At 42.3% G+C, this 16,360-nt stretch overlaps 1 protein-coding gene across 9 annotated transcripts in view; it reads right to left on the bottom strand.

The window, feature by feature from the left end:
* ADCY7 (adenylate cyclase 7) overlaps positions 1-16,360 on the bottom strand; it is a 107,345-nt gene that overhangs the window by 51,871 nt on the left and 39,114 nt on the right. For 8 of the 9 annotated variants that reach the window (XR_004232272.1, XM_031954462.1, XM_031954463.1 and 5 more), the window contains 3 exons: positions 4,119-4,238; positions 3,728-4,041; positions 794-997 (listed from right to left, as the gene is read on the bottom strand). Coding sequence is in view for 8 of the 9 variants with exons in the window: in XM_031954462.1 (XP_031810322.1) it covers positions 794-997; positions 3,728-3,898 (375 nt within the window). In the remaining variant the exon portion in view is untranslated. The remainder of the gene's footprint in view (positions 1-793; positions 998-3,727; positions 4,042-4,118; positions 4,239-16,360) is intronic. The other variant, XM_031954467.1, reaches the window with a different exon arrangement.

The following is a 16,360-nucleotide window of genomic DNA, read 5'->3' as shown; positions in this document are numbered from 1 at the left end:
CTTCATTTGTAAAATGAGGAGATAGAATAAATGACTTCTAAAGAGGAGCTTCTTAAAACTTTTTCCACCTGTGACCCTTTTTCATCTGAGAAATTTTTATGTGACCCCAGGTATATAGGTATATAAATGTACTGATAAATCATAATTTCACACTCAGTTATAAGACCCCATAGGGGATCTTGACCCACAGTTCAAGAAGCTTTGTTGTCAAGTTATCTTTTAGATTCAGCAACCAAGTGAAACCTCAATAGTTACCCTCTCAAATCCATCCCCAGACTAAGAACCTCCCTGAAAACAGTGCCATAAGGAAGGCTCATTTTAAAATAATATTAACCTGAGCCAAATTAAATGGGAAAGTAAATTAATTCCCCCCCCAACTTTGAACACCACACACACAAACTACCTAATACTCTGCAGATTCTCCTTACAGCTTCCTTCTCTCAGTGTGTATAATTGGGAAGGGATAGTTGTTGGGTTTTTTTTTTTTAAATATAGACCCCCTAGTCACTTTTTTCCTTAAGGAATAAATCAATACGGAATAAGTTAGCTAAGTCCCACAATTATAGAATGTCTGAGTTAAAAGGGATCTCAGAGATAATCTGGTCTAACTCCTTCATTTTACAGAGGAAGAGCAAAAGGTACACAGAAATAAACTGGTTTACACAAGGTCCTTCAGGAAATTAGTGACAGAGCCAGGCACAGAACTCAAATGTCCTTTCCCCCAGTCTAACAGTCAGTCAAAATCATCTCTCCATCTAGGAGTAGGATTCAGGGGTTTTGGTCCCATAGTTACCTGCTCCCACACATAGGTTTTCTCATCCCTTGAGTCGAAGATTAAGACGAAACCCAGGGTCAAGAAGCAAATCCAGATGATCACAGCAAAGAATTTGAGCCATTTCTGAAAGAGGCACTCGATGTATACCAGCGCATAAATGATTGCAAACAGAATAAGCGTCATGAATGCCGTCACCAGGAAGGGTTGGTGTGCGAGGTAGTTCTGAGAGCCAGACAAACATAAATTACTGTAAGAATTCATGTCTTATAATTGTCTTCTCTCTAACTCTACCTCCTCCATGAAGACTTTCTCTATGAGCCAGCCATTAATATGACTGATGATCTTCAACTTCTTTATAAGCTAAATTCCCCCTGATGTGTGTGGGAAGGGGTGAGTTGTTAGGGGAAAGGGAGTTCTACACTATGAAATAACCAACTAATCCAGGAGAAGGACCATGTTTCCATACATTCCAGAAGAGAAAACTGATGAAGATGATACTTCATTTCTCAGCCTCAGTTTCCAACCTTATTTCCAGAGTCTACAGATATAAAACTACAATACACATTTCTCTTAGGGGTAAATAAGTATACTCTACTTTTAGTCAAATGGTCTAAAGACCTTGGTCCTCAAAACATTAATTAAGGTTAGTAGGATGTGATGGCCTAACTCATATAGAAGAAAGCTTCTTCATACGCTACCCCATTTTATTGTCTTTACCCAGCTTGAAAAGACAGTGTGGTAAAGAGTGCAAGATTTAAATTCTGGCAGAGTTATTCACTGTCTATGTGATGATAGAAAAGTTGCTTCCCTTTCATAGCCTCTTAAATTGCTTTGCCATTTTTAGATTTACAAATCATTACTTGCAACTACCCTGTGAAGTAGTAGTTTATTACTACTCCCATTTAACAGATAAAGAAATTGAAAACTTTACTGATAAAAGAAATCTTTTATCTCACAGTGTGAAGAAAACACTTTGTGGACTGCTCTTCTAGATTCTTTTTAAGAGTCTCATGTCTTATTAACATGAAGGACTTTTCTCTGATGAGATCCAAAGCCTCTCTCGAGTGGAGGCATTTGTGGTTTCCAGAACTGACCCAGATGAGAGAGTGGCAGCCAACAACTCTCTGGGAACCCCTGAAGTAATCTGTGGGACTCCCTCCTGAGGGTACCTCAGCCTTCTCTGCCTCAGAGGGGAGGAAGGGACCTACTTCCAATCTAGTGTTTAATTTGTACCAAATGAAAGGAGCAATTTTCAGCTTGGAGGTCCCTTAAAAAACTGTCTTGATCTATATCTTCTCCCAAATAGTGACTACAAGTGAACCAATAAGGACTAGCCCAGCTAGTCCCAGGCTGCCCAAGCAAGATTTATACTTCTTCCTATAATAACCACTATAAAAACTCTCTCTTTTGCTGAGGGTCTTTCTTCTAAGACACTGTTATCTCTTTGTAGGACATCTTCCAGTGAACCCTTCCAGCTCTGTCCCTTACTAAAATATATGGCCTCTAACAAGTCATTTAACTAACTCCTCAAAGTCTCAGTTTCCTTGTCTACAAAATGGGGATACTATTAGTTGAACTACTGAAGTCACAGGGATCATTGTGAAGAACTGAGATAACTGCTTTATATGATTTGTTTTTATTATTATTAATGCACAGCACAAGAAGACATGGATATATGGGTTGAAACCTGCTGCACTGTTAGAAGCATGTACATCCATGAAATTACAGTCATTGAAGCATTATTATTTATTGCTGCTGTTTTTACTGACTGAAATTGACTCTTTACCCCCAGATTCAATCAGAATGATACGTGCTGGACAAGATATGATAGAAATGCCAGTCAACTTCACTTCCCTCTAAGGGTGAGAAAAAGCAAATAATGGATGGTGGGAGTAAGGGAGATGAAAATTCATAACATTTATTATTCATAAATTCATGCATTTATAATTCATAATGTAGGATTTAGAATAAAAGGAACTTAGAGATTAGCTAGCTGATTCCCCCCTCCAGTTTTACATAAATGGAAACTGCCCAGGAAAGTAGGAAGCAGCAGGACTGGGATCTGAACCCAGCTCGTCCAACTCCTCTCACTCTGGATATAAAGTTCTTCCCATTGTAAAGTGAATTACTCAAAAATCAAAAAGCAAGGCAGCATCAGAATGAAGACCAAAACCTGATTCCCAGACTGCTGCTTGCTCCTTAACAGATAGAAGAGCAAACACAGTAGAATGCAGACCAAGGAGAGGAAAGGAGGCTGCTCCCATTGAACCAGGACTTCCTATAACCTCCACCTCATCATATCATACTTCTGCATTTTCAAAATTACCCCATCTATTAATTCATTTGGTCCAAACAAAAATTCTGTGAAATTGTCAAGGCAGGAATCTTTATCCTGGGATCAGAGATTTAGAGATGGAAGGAACCTTAGAGATCATCCAGTAAAACCCTCTCACCATGTGATAGGTGAGGAAACTGAGGTCAGTGGAGTTAAATGATTTACTCAGTATGACATGGGTATGATTGCAGTACTAGGGTCTGAACTCGGATATAGACTCTGACTCCAAACCCAACCCTATGTTCCCTACATAAGTTACCACAGTAGACCCAGCAAGTACTGGGCCTAGGGAAAGGGAAAAACCACAGTTCAAATTCAGCTTCAGACATGGCGTAATCCTGGACCAGTCACTTAATTTTTGTCTGCATCAATTAATTCAACAGTAAAATGAAGATAATAATTGCAGCTACCTCCTGGTGTACATAGTTGGAGTTTAATAAATGCTTATTCCCTTCTTTCCCCTTCCTTTCCTTATTTCACAGTGGAGGAAAGGGAGACTAAGAGACAGAACATGACCACAGTCACAAAGCTAGTTTGCTGGTGGATCTAGAACTAGAACAGAGGACTCCCGATTACTGGACTGGTCTTTTTCCAACCAGCCCAACCAATCTACTCACCTCTTGGAGGAAGGCAAGAACGATGAGGATGACTGAGAAGATGATGGCAATAGAGAGGAAGATGAGCAAGAGAGGGTAGTGTTGGCTCATGTGGTGGAACTGCTCATAGCGGGAATCTTTGCTCTTCCATTCCTCATCCTCATTGAGGAAGTATTTCCCCTTGGTGGGCATCCTTTCTCAACCAGGTGTCTGCTTCTTCCACTGTTCAAAAGGGTTCCAGGAAGAAAAAAGGAACCCTGCTGTCCCAGGCACATTGGTCAGTCTCAACTTGCACCACAACCTGCCGCAGTTCCTGGGGACCAAGGACAAGGAGGCTGAGGGAAAGAAGGAATATCTTTAAGTACAGTACTTAACTGAGCTTGGAAAGAAGGGCTGAGGAGCCAACACAGACCTCACTCCCCACTACAGACTGGAGCATCTTTAATTGGTCTCAGGTACTTCTAACCATCTCTCCAGCAGGCTCCTATTGATTGAACTGAAGCTGCAGATGTCACTTGATAGATGTTAGCAACTGCAAAAAGAGAAGACAAAAAAGAGTTTAATTAAGCTGGGAGAGGGAGGAGGCTGAGTCTTCTCACAGACATTCTTAATTCTGCACAGGGTTTGGACATCTACAGAAGTGAAGTCACAATTCTTAGATACCCACAAACCATGGAATATATGTAGGTATATTCAGTGATGAAGACTACAATGAAACTCAACTTGAAACTCCCCACTTCACATATTGACTTAGAAAAAGCACAAATTTACATTATCTATGTTGTATTATATTTTTATTTACCTTGTTAAACAATTCATTTTAATCTAATCCCCAATTTAATCTAAGTTATGAGTTTGATTCCTCTGGGTAAAGGATCTTAGCTATGAAGTTCAACTTCCTTGGACAAGGAAAAGGAAAAGAGAGCCAGTGACAGAGGCTGGACCAAAACACAGTTTTCTAACTCCTAAGGCACTGTTCTTCTGACTACACCAAGAGTTAATGTTCTCTCCTCTCCATGGTCACATCTCACTTTCTAGAAACTTAGCAAAAGTGTTTATGGCAATCACACCCTAGATCTACCTGTGGCATCTGAACTCATAGCCAAAACATCATTTCTTGGCTCTTTTAAACCCACTCATCTTAAAGGTTCTTCCACTGTAGATTTCTCTGACTAATCTCATCCACACTGAATTAGAATTCTTTCCTAAACTTCCACGACCCTTTCAGTCCATACACATAGTTTAGGATCTAATTACATACATACAGTTTTGTATCTAGGTTTTATATCTATGTGGCAGGTAAAAGATGAAGTGCTTCAGGAAACAAAGATTTCATCTTCTAAGTTTATTGATTTATTAAGCAATGAATGTTAATTGCTCAACAAACCGTGACCAGACTTCCTCAATTCAGACTAGACTACAGAGAGACAGATTTCTGTATATTAAAAGTTAATCAAATAAGCTAAATTATTTTTTTAAAAATATATATATAATCCTAGGGAATCTGATTTCTAATGGGGTGAAAGATTAGGATCTTTCCAAGTTGGGAGGAACAGAGTGAACAGGTGCAATCCCCTGAAATCAGAAAAGAAGGTGTCCCAATTTCCCCCTCCCCCAAGTATCTCTGAATAATTAAAGGAACATGGAAAGAATAACTGATCAATTAGTATGAGGCCAGTTTTCAGATAAGACACATGTGTTGCTTGAGATATACAATTGTGAGAAAACTCCTTCCCATCAATCTTTGGATCTCACTGGGTTTCTGGTCAAGATAACTTCCGTCCTCAGCTAAGGATCTCTGAGCTGCAGATAAAGATGCATCAGTTCCCCAATCACACAGTGACTGGGTTTTCCGTCAATTTTTAAGACTGAATACAGTTTTCTCTCAAGACAGAAATTGGACTAGGCCCATAACTTCACAGAAAAGGAACTATATAGTTCCAGAACTGAGTCACAGGATGAAGACAGTGTAGTTCACTCAATTCCCACAATAAACTCCTTGCTGTCCTAATCCCCTCAACTCCTTCAACTGTTCACTTTTCATTATTCTGGCACCTCTAGGCCAGAATCTGGTTCTTTTTCTATCCAATTCAACTGTGAGTTCCTTGAAGGCAGGAGCATGATCTTTACATATCATATACTATCATAGATCAAAATCTGGAAGGAACTTCAGATGCTCCCTAATTCAAGCCTTTCCCTATCCTGATGAGAAAACTAAAGCCCTAGAAAGTGAATGATTTCGCCAGTGGTCCAAGAGGCAGTCATTGGAAAAGGCTACATTTGAACTTAGGTCTTCTAACTCCATTTTCACTTACTCTAGCACAGAGATAAAATGGACAGAGAATAGTTCAGTGGGTTATTATTGATTTAATTGATTTACTTTGGGGAATTCCCAAGTACATCTTTTTAATCAGTTCCATTACTATAATACTGTAAGTCATTCTAAGGCTTAATTTTTAGAATAACTTAGACACTTATAATCCTATAACTAAGAAGCTCAGAGATGAATTTAAATTAAGAGGTGAACTTCTATTCAATTTAGGTTATCTTTCCTGAACTTATAGTTGTGTTCAGGCCTAGGAGACACAGACATATAAGAAGCACTGTCTGCTCTCAAGGAATATCTGGCTCACCATCTCCATAGCTCCTGCCCTCACACTAATGAGAATAGACTGATTTCCTTTCCTACCCCTCCCCCCCTCAAACCCATGCCTCTTATGAACTTTCCCACTTCTGTCAAGAGTACCATCATCTCTCTAATCACCCAGATTCAAATCTTCAATATCATCTTCAACTCACCTTATACAGAGAGACAGATTTTTGTGCATTAAAACAATTAGTCAAATAAGCCCAAATAATTAAAAGAAAACAATACAACTTTAGGAAATTTTATTTCTAATAAAAAAAGAGATTAGGGACTTTCCAAGTTGGAAGGGACAGAGCGAACAGATGCAATCCCTCACCTTAATATAATACATTTATCTCCCAAATCTTGTTGTTTTCTATCTCCGGAATATTTTTTCATCTATCACTTTCTTCTCATGTAACCAGCTCCCTATTTCAGATCTTCATAACTTCTGAGTAAAAAATTTAATTGAAAAAAAAATTCTCTATAGACATCTGCTCAAAATCTAACCCAGCAAAGCCTGATGACCTGGACTAACCAGCTAAGTATCTCAATAATGTCAGTTGTCACTGAAAAGACTGTTCTTAGCTTCAGCTCTGTGGCTCACTCACCACGTACACAATATAATCCTAGAATTTCAGAAATGAGATTAAGCATCAGAGAGTCCACTGCCACAATATGTCATCTTCCAGAGCTCAGGATCACAGAATTGGAGTTGAAAGGAATCTTTGAGATCCTCTGATCTTACAGAAGAGGAAACTGAGGTCCAGAAAATTAATCAATTAAGCCAAGTCACATACACAAGTCCTACCTCAAAATTGTTTTTCCCTTTCTGTTAGGATTCTTACAAGGTGCTAAGTAAGTGGAATTGAGGAGACGGTAGTTAAATCTAGTTTAGCATTGATTTAATCCTACAACAAATAATAGTTTCCTAGTGATATAATGATTGATGTATACTCAGTGTACAGCATATAAGCAAGAAGCTCTCAGGGCCAGACACATAAGCCCATTAGAAGCTCGAGGAGGAGGAGACAGATTCATTCCATCTTCCACCTTTGTATGGCTGGAGACATTCGGAGGGAGCTAGAGGCAGAAGCTGGCAGAGGCAAAGGACCAGCGGCAGGAGTTCTTGGAACCAAGGAGATAGACCTCTAAGAAAGCTAACCGGGACCAAGGAAGGAGACAAGACTTGGAAGGAAACAATAAGGGATTTGGACTTTAACTCCTGGCTAAATTCTGAGTGATTACATTGAACTGAAAGAAGGCTGCCTCCAGAGACCCCAAGGAAAGCTGCTCCCAGAGAACATTATATTTTAGAGAAGAATATTACACCTTTTCTCTCTTGATCTCCTTCTATCAATACTCTCAAGAAAAAAAAAATTTTTTTAAAAACCAAGTGCCCTTTCTTCCTCCTTTCCTTTTTTCCTCATTTAACCTCCCCCTTCCCAAATAAAATTCCAAATAGGGGGAAAAGTAAAACACAGATTCAAAGGCACAATATTCAAAGTGTTTACAAGTGCTGCTGGAGCTGGCAGTTCAGCCCCTGGTCAAACACTTATCCTTCAGCATTAATGAAAAGGGGCTTCCATAGCAATCACGGTAAGGGGAGAAAAACTGCATTGAGAGATAAGTGACAAGGTTCTCCCAAATGACAGGCACTCTCAAAATGAAAGCTGGGAAGGGCCAGGAGAGAAAGCCAGCTCCTTTTCCCTCCTCCCAGTCTATGATAAGGCCTGGAGTGGGGTGGAAGCAGTGTAAGGTTTTATTAAGTTTGATAACATGAACATAGCTTCTTCACTCCTCAATTACCTTCTCCATGGTTGCCCTTGGCTCTTCTCCCAGGAATAATCCCCACCACACCCCTACCCTGAGCTGGCAGCAAAGTCAGATTAGAAAGTGGAAAACATTTTTATTGCTGAGAAGGGGCATTTAACTACTCTGACAATAGTGCCGCTGTCCAGAAACAATCATGAAAATACTTCTTGTGCCAAACACTAGAGCTAGAAGGAACTTTACAGATTATTCAGACCAGCTTCCCACCCCATGAAAGAATTCTCCCCATATCATCTAGCCTTCCAATGACCAGGAGCTCACTATCAAAGGAGAAAGTCTAGATAGAATTCTGGTGGCTAGAAAGTTCTGGTTTAATTGTAATCTCCCCCATTCCAAATACACACCACCCATTGTTCTTAGCTCTGTCCTTCATAATCAGTTCGATCCTTCCTTGCACACAATTGCACCTCTGGTCTTTAAGGACAGTCACAGGGCCCACTTCCCACCAACCCCAAGGTCTTCCTTTCTCCATACTAACCATACCCATCGATGAAACCTTACCATACTGACCCCACTTTCTAGTTGGTCAGCATCCCTCAAAGGCAGAGTGTCCATGGGGTTCATTTATACAACACTTTTAACTTTTCAGGAAGTTTTCACATCTGTGACTTCAAAGGACACTCACAACTGTTCTATGAGGCAAGCAATACAACAGCTGTTAGTCCCATTTTGGCAGATGGAGAAACTGAGGCACAAAGATTGAATGGTCACTGAATCACAAACTGTCAAAGTTGGAAGAGAGCTTAGAGACCATTTATTCTATTCCCTCTCATTTTCTGAGGGAAAGAATATGATTTATTCAGGGTTTCATAGGTAGTAACAGAACCAACACTAGTATCTGGATCTTTTGACAGTTTTTAGCTCCTTTCTACCAGCCTCCTCTCAGAGTATACTCTATATACAAGTAGATTACAACATTAGCTCAGAAACTCTAATTTGCCTCTGTGGAACAAGAGCTAACATTCACACAGCTTTAAGATTTATGAAAGCATTGACATTCATTATCTCATATAAGTCTCCCATCATCTCTGGATTGTATCCTGCCTGGTTTACATGGGAAGAAATTCAGCCTAAATGAAGTGACTTGCCTGTAATCACACCTTGTAAGTGATGGGCAGGGAATTCAAAGCCAAATCTCCAATGACTATGAATTAAGCATTCTTTCCATTATACCCCATAATCATAGTTGGTCCTTATGAAAACCATCCTCTCGTTTCTCCAGATAGCCGAAGCCATATTCTGGAAAGATCTGAGACAGCTGGATTTGAACCAACCACTTCTGGATTCTCAATCAAACTGCTCTTTGCCTAAGAAGCCCCAGGGCCCTGTATAAGGCAGCAGTCCTTTGGCCTGAAAGCCACAGCTAACTTGTTGTGCAGCTAACTTGTTGCAAAGCAGAAAACCTATTCCACTATAACAATACCCTACAAGTTTCCTCCTTCCTCATCCAACTTGCAGCAGCTCCCACCTACTCAGTACAGAACAATTTCAGTTACTCAGTAAGGTTAGAGAGTCCTATCCCAGGAAAGTCACCAGGGAGCCCCCAAAGTGACAGTCTCACCAGGTTTGCAAATGTCACCATCACCCACCATCCCAGAACTTTGTAGGGAGGGTTCTGGACCACAGAAAACCAAAAGATACAGGTGGCGAGAAGAAATAACCAGGGAACAGGGATGTAGCGGGAAAAGTTTCAAGTAGCTTTATAAGGCAATCTCTGGACAAATGTCAAGATATTGTTCCCAGAGAATATTCTCTCAGCAGGCTAAGGAACTCAGGAAAGCAAAATATAATCACCTGTCAGAAGTCAACTGGTAAGGAATCAGTAGGCTTTCTCTAGAAAGTAAACATGGCTCACTCTGGGCTGGCTGTCATCTCCACTCAGCATATGCTGCCCGGTTTCAACCCCATGGAACAAAATGCTTTTCCCAGGTTAAAGCTCATCCCCTCTAATCTCATCATCATGCTGATAGCTGAAGGCTGGGTCTCCTCTCCCTTCTGATTAGAAGGCTACAGGGTGGAGTACCAAACTCCTCCCAATGCCTCCCTTTAAGGAGAGCACGTTTGGTTTAGTCCACAGCACAGAGTTCTCTCTCTTTCTTTCTGTGTCTGTCTATCTCTTTCTTCTCTCTCCTTGTCTCTCTTTTCCTTCTTCCCTCTCCTTATCTCTGTCCCTGTCCCTCTCTCTCTCCTTCCCGCTCTCCTTTCCTCCCTCTTTTTTCTGTCCTCTCTCCCCTCTTTCCCCTCTCTCCTCTTTCTCTCCTCTCTCTTCTCTCCCCTCTTCCTTCTCCTCCTCTCTCTCTCTCTCTCTCTCTCTCTCTCTCTCTCTCTCTCTCTGTCTCTCTCTCTCTCTCTCCTTGTCTCTGTCTTTCTCCCTGTCTCTCTCTCTCTATCACAAACACACACACACACATACATACATCTCCCCCAACCTTTCCTTCTGCATCCAGCCTCCATTAATTTCTTGAGGGTGAGAGCCATATTTCTTTTCGTTAATTGTATCCTCGGTGCTTCACACACAATGCCTGTCACATAGTAAATAAATGTTTACTGGATTGAGTCCAGCTGGGGAAAGATACAAACCATTTTAATCACATTTCACTTCACACATCTATAAAAACACGTCACTTAAAACAAACCTTTCAGGGTTAGGTGTACGCTACACCAATTAGAGAGCTCATTGTTACATTTTTAGGATGAACATTCACATCGTGAAAAAGAACAGCACCACAAATCAGGACTTGATTTACTGTTCTGTTAATTGTTAAGTCTTAATAAAGTGGTGGAGAACATGTTAATGCAGCAAGACTTAGTGTGTTTGGGGTATAGTTTGTCTCCGAAAGCCATTAGTAAACATTTGCCAGCACCCTTCTAATATAATAACATCCATTAGAATTATAGAATCAGTTAGGTGGCACAATGGTTAGAACGCCAGGTCTAAGGAAATTTTGCTGTTCTCTCATTTTCAGTCTGACTCGTCAAGAACCCCATTTTTTGAAGGGAGGCGTGGCTCTTGGCAAAGATACTGAAGTGGTTGGCCATTTCTTCCTCCAGCCCATTTTATAGGTGAGGAACTGAGGCAAACAGGATTAAGTGATTTGCCAGAGATACACTGCTAGTAAGTATCTGAGGCCAGATTTGAACTCATGAAGATGAGTCTTCCTTATTCCAAACCTGGTGTTCTATTCCCCATGCCACCCAGCTTCCCCAGAGCCAGGGGACCCAAGTTCAAATTAGACTTCAAACATTTACTAGTTTTGTGCTCCTGAGAAATTTATTTAACCTCCATTTACTTTAAATCCATTGGAGTAGGAAACGACAGACCACGCCATTATTTTTGCCAAGAAAGCCTACGGACAATAGTGGTATTGCTTTGGTCAGTAGAGTCACAGAGTCAGATACTACTGAACAACAAGAATATAATGGTACGCTCCCTGAGGGCAGGAATATTTGGTTTTTTTGTCCCCTAACATTACCAAAAGTTCAATAATTTTAAAAAAAAAAAGTCAACAGCCACATACATTAGAGAACTTTTTTAAGCAAACATTTTAAAGGCTTTTCAAATATAATTCTCTCACTGGTGCTTTTTTAATCAACAAATTCCACTTATTCTCCTCCCTCCCCAAACCTGGCTATCGGTGGATGGGGGACAAAATCAAACCCTCACATCTTTGCCTCTAGAGGATGAAATTGTAGCCCAAAATCGGGCAAAGAAGAAGAGACTAAGGGTGTGATCAGGAGCCTGAGAGCAAGACAGAATGGCTTTTTCATTCTCTTCACATAACAAGCATTCTCGCACCTAGAGTGCAGAGATGGCCCAAAGCCCACCGGGGCCATTGTGGAAGCTCAGCGTGGGAACAAGCTGCGAGCACAGAGGGCTCCAATACTGTTCTCCCTTTAGGAAGACCGATGATATTCTAAGCAAGCCATGTCTTCTGGAAGTGGATTTAAGTGAAGCAGTTGCACAAAATCAGCAGCCTCTTTGACAGTCACTGAGGTTGGGCAAAGCCAGTACTGAAGATGGCCCAGAGGGCACAGCACCCTCCCAGAGCTGGCTTCAGCTGCCGTCCTGGCAAACGGCCCCCGTCCACCCTTCCACCTGGGAAGGCTTTATCACTGCGGACTCTGGCCTGTCCATCACCCTCAGCCTGCCCGCTGCACCTGCTGCCACCTCTTGGAGCCCCAGGTGAGAGCTGGGCAAGCCAGGTGGACTTCGAAGGTTAAGGAGCAGCCCTCACACCAGAGTCCCCAATCCATACCCCTGCCAGCTGCGCTACAGATTAAAGAAGAACAAAAGAGGGCAGAGGAATAAGAGAAAAGAGCACTGGCTTTGAAGTTAGAGAACCTGAGTTCAAATCCATCCTCTGACACTCCCTGTCTTATCCTGAGGAATTCATTTATTCCTGAGCCTCAGTTTCCTTATCTGTAAAATAAAAGGGCAGAACTCAATAACCTCTGTCTTCTGGCTCTAAATATATGATCTCACTGCACAATCTATGAAAGTCAAATCAGGGAGGAATGGAGAATCCAAGTGCAGGGATCAGGTCAGAGAAGACTGCAAGGAGATGACATTTAAACTAAACCTTAAAATATGGGTAAAATTTTAATTAAACCCAGAAGTTTAAAAAAAATCTGAGAACTCTCTTCTTAATCGATGCAAGTACAGTATTGATTGGAGCCCAGGTCAAAGGTGAATTCCTCCCTGGGCTTCTCTGATCCCTCAAGCCCATATTTGGCTATGGGCTAATATGGGCTAAAAGCTAATTGGGCTTTTCCTGTCTGATCTAGACTTGGAGCCGGGGGTCCTCCAATTGCATACTACTCTTCCCTACCACTTATGCAGCCATGGACAAGTATGATTGCATGATCTCTCCAGATCTAAGTTTCCTCATCTGTGAAATGAGCAGGTTAGACTAGATGGTTTCCAACTCTCCATCTGTGATCTCCTCCAACACATAGTCTGAATCATATCCTGTCCTGTATTGTTCTCTGAGTTCCCTTATGTATTCATCTTGTCTTCCCCAAAAAATTATAATCCCTTTAAGGGCAAGGAGTAGGTCTGAGTCCTGGGGACAGTGCCTAGCCCTGGGCTGGGCACACAGAAAGCTCTCAAGAATTTGCTGAGCTGAGACTAATTCAACCTGGCCACTCCCTCCACCAAAAAGCAGCTTTCTCAGCAAATAAGCCAATTGGGAATACTTTTACCTGGGTTCTGAGCCCTGTTTAGATGGAGAAGGAAACCATGGCAGCACAGGCATGTAAGCCTGGCAAACCCAAATTGACTCTTTTATAGAGCTTATTTGGGAAGGAAAAATTAGGTTTCCCTGTTCAAAACCCCAGCAAGCTTTTCCATAGTCATAATATACCTCAAAGTTCATCTTTTTAGTACAGAGAAAAAGGAAGTGGGGTCCTATGCATGATAAAAAACAAAGTTCTGGTCACTAGGATAAACAGTCTCCCAACCGGGAAAGGTCCCACTTCAGTCAGGATGGCCTGAAAAAAATGGCAGCCAGCTTTCAATTCCCAGCTTTATTATCCATAGCCCAGGCTGGATCTCTGGGACCACTGTCAGGTCCAAAACAGACAATGAATAGGAAAGGGCTTAGACACAGCACAAGTTACCTATGCTGGGAAAAGAGGGAAGTCAGAGACCTCCAGACCTCTAGTTCAATCTGTACAAAAAACTCCTGGTGTAGAAGCTCCCTCCACTACTGGAGATCAGCAACTTAACTGCTTGACAGACTTCAAAGAGTGATTTGCCCAAATATGAGCCAATACATATTAGAGACTTTCAGATTCCAAGGTCAGCCCTCCAGCCACTATATTATGCTGTGTCTCACATTAATAAGATTACTTGTTTTTAAAGGCTTAACCTATCACAGTAGGAGCATAAACTATTAGACTTGGAAGGGATCATAGAGACAACAGAGTTAAGTCTCATTTTACAAAGAAGGAAACTGAGAAAGGAAGTGATTTCCCCAAAATAACATTAGTCAGTAATAAAAGTTAAAGAGAAATTAGGGGGCTGATTTGTGGCAGACACTGAAAAGGAACAACTTACCCGTAGCTCCTTTCAGTTCCCATTTTCTATGGAATGCTATTGTTTTCAAATCTTTGCCTTCCCTTCTCCTCCCATTCCTTCATCTCTAGGCCTGGGCCAGGCAGTATGGAAAGAAAATCCCACTGTGGTAGGCATGAATGGGTATGAGGATTAGGGGAATCATCCTAAAAGGGGAGATCTCTAGGATAATTCCCAGGCTCTGAAATGCTGATGTTATGAATCCAACACAAGGCAAAATGTGGTTCAAAGCCAAAGTGGATGGTCCAGAGAATCACTGCTTCAGAAACTCGGGGAGGGAGGACAAAGGGAGAATATGGTGCAAGGATTTGGGCCTGAACAAGAGAACTACTAAATCAAAAAATGGGGCGGGGGGAGGAAGGAAAGGGAGAGGGAGAGAGGAGAGAAGGGAGGGGGAAGGAGATTTGAAAGAAAGTGTTTTGCCCCAATTGGCACCTAGCTCCTGGTTCCAAAAAGGGATTACAGGATAACCTTAGAGGTTATCTATTTCGGCCCCTCATTTTACAAATCAGAGGAAATGGCCTGTCCAAAATTGGGATAGTAGGACACGGCAGAGTCAAGATTCAAACCCAGGTTTTCTGGTTCACAGCTCCAAAAGTCTAGCCTTCATACAATTCCCTGGTACCTTACCCTAGTCCCTTCAAATTAGAGCCAGCGAGAGACTAGACACTAGTTCAACTATGATCGTCCAGGCCCAATTCCGAGAAAGTCAGTGACTTCAGATTTTGGCCACCATTTCTAGCCATGTACCCGCGTATCCAATTTCATAGACATAAATTACCCCAACCTCGGGCTCAGCGTATTAGCCAAAAAGATTGAGAATAGGTCTCACCTGCTTTTCCTCTGGCTTCCTTTTTAATTTTATGGTTGTATCATCTCCACTATCTATGCTCTCTCACTTAAGGATGGACTCTGAAATGTTTCCTTCCCTCTCCCTCAGAGGTCAGCCTATGAAAGGTCACCGAGGCAGGGCTCTCAGAGGTACCAGAGGCTGGACATGGTTCACAGTTCCCAAAGACCAGCTTGGGGCTTGACCCCAGTCCTTTCAAATTAGAGCCAGAGAGAGACAATAGCCTTAGGAATGAAGGAATGAAGACAATAGCCCCTCCCAGGGCTGAGGGGGAAGAGAGACTGTTTGCTCTAGTCTAAGTCACACAACTTCAGTCGGCTTCCCCTAGGCCAGAGGAACGAGCCCCTCAGGGAGGATCAGCCCAATTGTGGGAGTGGAGATAAAAGGAAACTTTCCCTAGATGTTTTCTCTGGAGAAAAAGCTAAAGCCTGCGCTGCTTCCGGGCCGGAGACTGAAGCTACTGCGGGCCGGGGGCCACGGCTGGGAGGAACGGGGGAAGCTGCAGACTGAGGCTGGAGTTAGGGAGCAAAGAAGGGGAACCACCCTGTAGGGGAAGGGGGCCGCTGGTCGGGTGTGGTGAAGGGCCGGCTGGACAGCCGGGCTTCCTTCTGAGCTCTGAGACAACGATGCTGTGCGAAGATAAGCAGCATGGTGGTCAGCGCCCAAGGGGGTGGTCCAGAGAAAAAGAGCTTCCAGACACCAGGGAAGGGATTGAATTGGGGGGAAAGCGCAGAAGCCTGAGGGGCTGCGCTGGGAGAGCCAGAGGGGCCACGGAAGGTTATGGGTCCGAACCAGAGGTCTCTCGGGCTCGCTCAGGGCCAATGTAGGCAAGACATGAGGATCACCCCACCCAGGTTTGTGAAACAGGAAGACCAGCTGCCCCAAAAGAAGTGAGCGCATCCAGCCCATTTCATTTGTTTTTTCTTCTCCTCAGTTCGCTATCAAACTTCTGCTTTCTTCAAACTTGAGATGAAGGAAGTAAAAATGCTCCCTTCCCCAGGGGTGGAAAATCAAGTATTTCAATGCCTGCTTCAGTGGTTGAGGAGAAAGAACTGTGGGCTGGAGCCTGAGGACCTGGCTTAGAACGCCTCCTCCGCCACTTACCACCTGGGTGACCTGAATCTTGGAGGGGTTCATTTTCCTTAATGAGGGGCGGTTGAACTATATAACTAATAAAATATATTATGATATTAATAATTAATAAATATCAATTATAATATATTATATAATTTAGAGCTGGATCCCTGCCAGCTCTAAATCTGTGATGCT

Source organism: Sarcophilus harrisii, chromosome 2 (genome assembly GCF_902635505.1).
Source record: "Sarcophilus harrisii chromosome 2, mSarHar1.11, whole genome shotgun sequence".
Taxonomy (NCBI): domain Eukaryota; kingdom Metazoa; phylum Chordata; class Mammalia; order Dasyuromorphia; family Dasyuridae; genus Sarcophilus; species Sarcophilus harrisii.
Note: the sequence above shows the minus strand (reverse complement) of the source record. Positions and strands in the feature narration are given on the sequence as shown.